The sequence below is a fragment of the Mytilus galloprovincialis genome, chromosome 5 (genome assembly GCF_965363235.1).
Source record: "Mytilus galloprovincialis chromosome 5, xbMytGall1.hap1.1, whole genome shotgun sequence".
Classification (NCBI taxonomy): Eukaryota; Metazoa; Mollusca; class Bivalvia; order Mytilida; family Mytilidae; genus Mytilus; species Mytilus galloprovincialis.
The window spans coordinates 51,711,621-51,718,594 of NC_134842.1; the positions used below are offsets into that span (position 1 = coordinate 51,711,621).

The window sequence follows — 6,974 nt, forward strand, 5'->3', positions numbered from 1 at the left end:
TAAATGAAAAGTAGGGTTTAGCGGCGTTTTTTTCCTAATGGCACTATACGGATAAAAAGTAAAATCACAAAAATACTGAACTTAGAGGAAAATCTAATCGGAAAGTCCATATAATCACATGGCAAAATCAAATAACAAAACACACCAAAAAAGAGAACTGTCATATTCCTGACTTGGAACCGGCATTTTCAAATGTAGAAAATGGTGGATTAAACCTGGTTTTAAAGCGCTAACCTCTCACTTTAATAACTCTCATGAAATTCCGTTATATTTACAATGATGCGTGATCTAAACAGACATAATAAACAAAAGTCAAAATATGGGTACAGCAGTCATCATCGTGTATTAAACAATTTTAAAAGGATTCGCGTGTCTGACATCAGAAAATTTTATACGTCACATATATTTGTCGTTCAATGTATATACAAACAATTATAAAATTTCACATGGGCAATGTTAGCATACAGGGTAAAATAATCAAAAGTATGTAAGAATTAATTTCAGAAATAGACCCAAGATTTAAAATAGTCAACAGTTATATAGAATTTATAACAATCCACAAAAACTTCATTCCACTACGCGATTGAATAATTACGACGTTTGTGGTTCAACGTATTTTGTAATTCATAATAAAAACATATCATAATGACATAAAATAGAACAATATAATATTGACATAAAATAGAACAATATAATATTGACATAAAATAGAACAATATCATACTGACGGGATCTTTAAAAGTACGGACTCACGTTATATGAACCAAAGAAATACAAACGGTATAGCATATACAAACACAACCAGCAAAACAGGAAGGACAATACAAACACATTGACGGGATGTTCAAGTACCGAGCCACGTTCATTTGATATCACATAACACAATCCAACAGTAAAAGTAATATTAATAAAGACCAAAAACAAATGAAAGAACAATAAAACACGTTTTTAAGATGACAAACAATATCAGTACCAGTAAAACGGTGGATTCAGATTGTCTGGCAATATTTCAAAAACACGAGGAGCGAACATCCTTAAACTATACTATGTTAACACTTTTAGCTCACCTGGCCCGAAGGGCCAAGTAAGCTTTTCTCATCACTTTGTGTCCGTCGTTGTCGTGAAATTTTACAAAAATCTTCTCTAAAACTAAACCAAACTTGACCAGTCTTCATTTGGGTATCTAGTTTAAGTACCTAGTATCAACCAAGATGGCCGCCTTGGCTAAAAATAGATTTCGGCTTATATCTCTGAAACCAAAGCATTTAGAGCAAATCTGACAAATGGGAAAAAAATGTATATCAGGTCAAGATCTATTTGCCCTGAAATTTCCAGCTAAATCGGAAAACCCGTTGTTGGGTTACTGCCCCTAAATTGGTGATTTTAAGGAAATTTTGCCGTTTTTGGTTATTATCTTGAATATTATTATAGATATATGTCATGAGGAAGAGGTTACAATAGAGCAGACTACGCGAAATACGTCGGACCGTCGGACAAATCCGGTGAATAATTGATCGGTCTGGTAAAATTTTGTTTAATTCCGGTCCGATTGTCCGGTGTTGTTGTTCGTACGGTTTTGTTTTTTTATTACCGTTTTTCCGGTAGAATACTACTTCCGTTTTAATTTCAAATGTTAATAACATGTTTGGATTTTTAAAATATACGGAAGGAGCTATTCCTGGTAAAGCTACAAAAAAGAAAAAAACGGAGGATGAAAAGAAAGAAAAAAGTAAATTATATGAGACAAACAGACCAGCAAGGAAATTGAACAAAAAATGGCAAGAAAATCGGCCGTGGCTGAAGTTTGAAAATGACACAATGACTTGCTCTGTCTGTCTAGATTATTATATCAACACAAATAAACCGGGTTCAAGTGGCCTTCAACGGGTACGGGGGCAAAACACATTTATAACAGGCTGTACAAACAGAAAGATCAGTGCAGTTCTGGACCATGAGATCAGTAATGCTCATGAAAAGGCCATCCTATCTATGCATTCAAAAACAGTAACCAATGAAGAAAAGATTACCTCAAATGCTGGAAAGGCACTTCTATCCCTGAAACATGCAGAAAGAGAAAAACTTAGAATTCTTTTTGTCAATACGCATGCAATCATAAAGAATAACAGACCTCTCAGGGATTTTCCTTGGCTATGTAAGCTGGACATTTTGAAGGGCCTTGACCTGGGTGATACGTATCAAAATGAAAAGGCTGCTTTAGACTTTATGACAGCCATTGGTCAGGCTTCAAGTGATAAAACTGTTAAATTGATAAACAGTACAAATTTTTTTGCTTTCATGATGGATGGATCCACGGACATTTCAGGTGACGAGCAAGAAGTTTTGTATGTGAGGACCTCAGTTGATGGCAAGGTTGTCGAGCAATATTTAGGTATTGGCTCCCCTAAGAGTACATGTTCTCTGGATTTAAAAGAATTTGCAGTCAATATGTTTGATTCTTGTGGACTTGATAAAGGTATGATATTAAGAAAAAAATTGTACCATGAAAAATACAGGAATTGCTTATATCTTTAACTGATGCATTTACTTCAACCTGACCACTACATTCATTCAAATAAAATTATATTGTGATGATGTCTCACTGAAGCATACATTGGGCTTTGCTCATTGTTGAAGGCCATACGGTGACCTATAGTTGTTAATTTCTTATGAAGAGTTGTCTCATTGGCAATCATAACACATCTTCTTTTTTATATTGAACATGTACCTCATATCCTTTCATTTTCATTATAATAATTTTTTTTTATTATGATTTAAGGTAAACTGGTAGCAATGGGCTCAGATGGTGCATCAAATATGGTTGGGAGGCGTTCGGGATTGGTTACTCTGTTACGACAAGAAGTAAATGATGAAATTATAAATGTGCACTGTTTTGCCCACCGCCTTGAGTTGGCGTTTAGGGATGTGTTGAAAAAAGAAAAGAAATATGATAAACTTATGACACTGTTAATAGGCCTTTACTATTTCTATATGAAGTCTTATAAAAGTAAGAAAGGTCTGCTTGATACTATGAAAGCACTAAATGTTGATGGGATATTACCGGCAAAGGTAACAGGGACACGTTGGTTGCCTCATCTTACAAGAGCAATTATCTGCCTAATCAGAAACTTCCCCGCATATGAAGCTCACTTGTGCAGTCTAAGTCATACAAACCCCAAAGCAGAAGGACTTGTAAAGATTATGTTGTCCAAAGATGTTGTTTGCTTTGTTCTATTTCTAAAGGTAAAAAATGGTTTTATTTACATTTTATTATAATATAATATATAAGAGAGGGGCAAGACAAAGTGAAAAACAATTATTTATATTATAGATATCATGGTAATATTCATTAATTAAAAACAAAGCATACTATATTATATTATTTAGGAGTCATGGTTTAAAACCGAGCCAAACCCTTTTCTTTAAACCAACTATCTATGTTCCTGACCAAAAAAAATAAAAGAAATAATTTCTTGCAGTACATATCAACTTCAATATCATGAATATATCTTATATAAAACATGTCATAATTATTTCAGGAGGCACTAAAACCACTTCAGAAACTGTCACTACAGCTACAAAAACCTGAATCAACTTTAGCCGATAGTATTCATTGGGTGGAGGCAACAATTGAACTAACTCATGAATGCAAGATGATCATGAGGTAATTATTTTTTTAATTAAACTAAATTTTAAATATTTCAAATTGACAACAGATAATAAATGCATTTTTTATAGAATCATATGAATTTTAGTGTACAATATACATGTAGATATTTATAACCTAGTTTTTTAATATAATGATTTCTGGCCCAAAAAATTAATTCTAAGACGTTTGTTATTTATTTTTTATTTTTTTTAAATTGTAAACTGGCAGTTATGCAATCGCTTAAACCTATCTTATGAAAATTTTAGGGATTCTGATGAAGTAAAAGCTGTTCTTGATTCTGGTACCTACAAGAGTATAAAATTGAGAGGAAATACTCCTACTATGTCCTATGTTAACCCATTAATTGATGGATTTATTGAAGCCATGAAAACCCGGTTTGAACTGAATGAATCAGAAGCTACTGTAATGAATGCTACAAAGATTCTCCATCTGAAAAATTGGCCTAAAATTGAATCTGAGTCTGATTTGAAAGGTTAAAAATGTTGACATTTTCATATTCTGTTGGAGTTTTTATTTGTTATTTTATCATGTTTATGCAGGCTTGCTTTTCTCTGTTTGTTTTTGCTTGACTGTTCATCCTGTTCATTGGTGACAATTATTTTGAATATTTATTGGTTCTTTGTTTCTCTCTTGTATTCCTGTTGAAATAACACCAAAAATCAAATAAATGACTTAATTGTTAGTATTTGAAACAGTATACAATATAAATATAATATTTCTTTTTATTGTTTAAATTTGCTATCTCTCCTACACTGAATGTCATTGTTTTGACATATTCATGTTTAGTCTCTCCAAAGTGTTATAAAACATTTGATAATTAAATTTGTGATTATCTTATAGGTTATGCTGTTGATGAAGTCACAGTAGTTGCTAACCACTTTAGTAAAACCCTGAAGAATGTTAATCCAACCTTTACCACAGAGGAAGCATTGGATGAGTTAAAACTGATGAAAAAGGTTTTATACAAAAGGTAATTCTTAAAAATATTCATATTGTAATTTGTATACAAAAAGAAGGAATACAATCTGGAAAAAATATTTTATTTATTCAAATTAAAAAGTAATTATAACTTATAAGATATCATCTAGTTTTACATAACATTTTTGATTATTCAAATGTTTAGTTAAAAAGTAAAAACAATTGTAAAATGATTATTTAAACTTTACAGGTATAAGGAGAGACTTCACACTTTATCATGGTCTGATGTGTATGACAAAGATTTTCCAATGATGATGCTTGTAATTGATGTGTTGAATTGCATTCCTCCAACAAGTGTGACATGTGAGACCACATTTTCACAAATGAAATTAATAAAGACAAGTAGGCGTACCAGGCTGCAACCCTCAACATTGAACAACTTATTGCTTGTCAAACTACAAAGTCCTGAAATTGGAGGGTTTAATCCTGATTCCTCTATTGACAAGTGGATGGTAATGATTATTAATAATCTGTGCTGATTTTTATAATAACTTTCATTTATTATAAATAAACTAATGTATTTTATACTGCATGTAACAGTTAACTGTTGATTTTCATGCTTGACAGGTGCTAGGGGTCATTTTGCCTGCATTGAGTTGGAATTTTTCTGTGTCAAAGATCTAACTGCAGCTTTAGAATTGAAGAACAGCAATAAAGCATAGTTCCTTTGCTTAAAACCTTGTCTTGTGGCGAATGTACATTGCCTGTTTTTGATTTTGTGTCAAATGATGTCCACCATATTCTTTCTATACACTGTTTTTCTGTTAATATAACAGTGTAGTTAGGCTTAGCTTGAAAAAAATAAAGTCCAGTCAATTTATTATATTCATATAAATCAATAATTTTTGGTATGTGTTGATCTTTTTTCAGGCTTCATCTTTAAAACCTAGACGAGTAACCTATAAACGTAAACAAAAGCAGATTGAACAACCCTGCAACAAGGTTATTTTAATTGATAACATGGAACAAGATTTAAATGAGACAGTAGATGTAGATGATGTGGCAGTAAACTCCGATGATGATGCAGTAACAAATGATGTGACAGTAGTAGATGATGTGGCAGTAGCAGATGGTGGGGCAGTAGATGTAGATGAGAGAGACATAACAGCTGATCATTATGGAGACATCATGACACAGATGGATGATATTATGACCGATGATAACCCTGACATTGAGCAATTAGATATTGACCAGTTAAACCATATTTACTCTAAAGAGGATGATGATGTTGATGATTATTGTGTTGGGTTTTGTGATGAAGCTGAAAACTGGATGTCCCTTTTTTCTTTCGCAAGAGACTGACTCTGTAACAATATATTATATTTCAATAAACTTATGTAAATCATCATTTTTTCTATGATGTGCCTTGTCCCAAGTTAGAATCATTTGTTAAATAATTGGAATTATTATGATGGTAATATCACTAAAATGCATTCAAGCAATTGTGCACAACTTTCATAAAAAAATACACTCTTGTCACATGATTTTATTTTGTGCATTTTGAAAAGGGATGAAAGATACCAGAGGGACAGTCAAACTCATAGATCGAAAACAAACTGACAACGCCATGGCCAAAAATAAAAGGACAAACAGACAAATAATAGTATAGATGACACAACATAGAAAACTAAAGACTAAGCAACACGAACCCCACCAAAAACTGAGGGTGATCTCAGGTGCTCCAGAAAGGTAAGTAGATCCTGTTCCACATATCACGATGATGTGGCACCTGTCGTGTTGGAGATGAGTAAGGCATATTTTGTCGGATAATATACAATGAGATGTAAAAAAAATTGGTCTGGTAAAATTTCATTCGGTCTGGTAAAGCTAGGATGCTTACCAGACCGAATGTCCTGTAAAAATAAAATTCATTCGCGTAGTCTGATAGAGGTGGTTATTATTCATCCAGATATTAACGGAAAAAAGTATTTTGAAGCAGGACAAGAACACCTTACTGTAGTGATTGGATTATTTTTAGTATACATATTTAGATTATATAAAATCACATACAGGTCTGTCTATCTTTGTTCTTTTTCATTCATAATAATGTTAAAATTACACAATTGGTCCAGCGGAAGATATAACAGGACATTAATGCATTTCAATTATAAAAGAAACAAAAATCTCAATTTGCAAGAAAAGAATTAATTTTCTTATTGGTTTATCTATCTCAAATAACCAACTAAATAACAAATAACAAGGACATGAATTCGAACTCATACGGAAAAAAGAATTTGTTCATACAAATAATTATTTAATTATTATTATTATTATACGGAAAAAGAATTTGTTCATACAAACAATTGTTTAATTATTATTATTATCATTA

The 6,974-nt window shown here is 32.1% G+C and overlaps 1 protein-coding gene across 3 annotated transcripts; it reads left to right on the top strand.

Annotated features, from left to right (window-relative positions):
• Positions 1–1,469: 1,469 nt before the first annotated feature.
• LOC143076001 (zinc finger protein 862-like) lies at positions 1,470–6,524 on the top strand. 3 transcript variants are annotated; one of them, XM_076251610.1, is made up of 6 exons: positions 1,470–2,473; positions 2,777–3,240; positions 3,537–3,661; positions 4,508–4,637; positions 4,836–5,097; positions 5,516–6,524. In XM_076251610.1, exons 4-6 carry the CDS (start codon positions 4,615–4,617, stop codon positions 5,945–5,947), a joined length of 717 nt encoding a protein of 238 aa, XP_076107725.1. In that variant the 5' UTR covers positions 1,470–2,473; positions 2,777–3,240; positions 3,537–3,661; positions 4,508–4,614; the 3' UTR covers positions 5,948–6,524. The 3 variants fall into 3 exon arrangements, with proteins under 3 accessions (XP_076107725.1, XP_076107724.1, XP_076107723.1); XM_076251609.1 differs by lacking the exons at positions 4,836–5,097; positions 5,516–6,524 and having other exon boundaries at positions 4,508–4,606; XM_076251608.1 differs by lacking the exons at positions 4,508–4,637; positions 4,836–5,097; positions 5,516–6,524 and adding an exon at positions 3,913–4,254.
• The last annotated feature ends 450 nt before the right edge of the window (positions 6,525–6,974 follow it).

Bases quoted from the DNA above. Each gene is read 5' to 3' on its own strand.
- LOC143076001 (XM_076251608.1), top strand. From the start codon at position 1,642: ATGTTTGGATTTTTAAAATATACGGAAGGAGCTATTCCTGGTAAAGCT. The intron at 2,474-2,776 runs GTATGATATTAA...TTATGATTTAAG, and splicing joins TTCTTGTGGACTTGATAAAG to GTAAACTGGTAGCAATGGGC. The intron at 3,241-3,536 runs GTAAAAAATGGT...TAATTATTTCAG, and splicing joins GCTTTGTTCTATTTCTAAAG to GAGGCACTAAAACCACTTCA.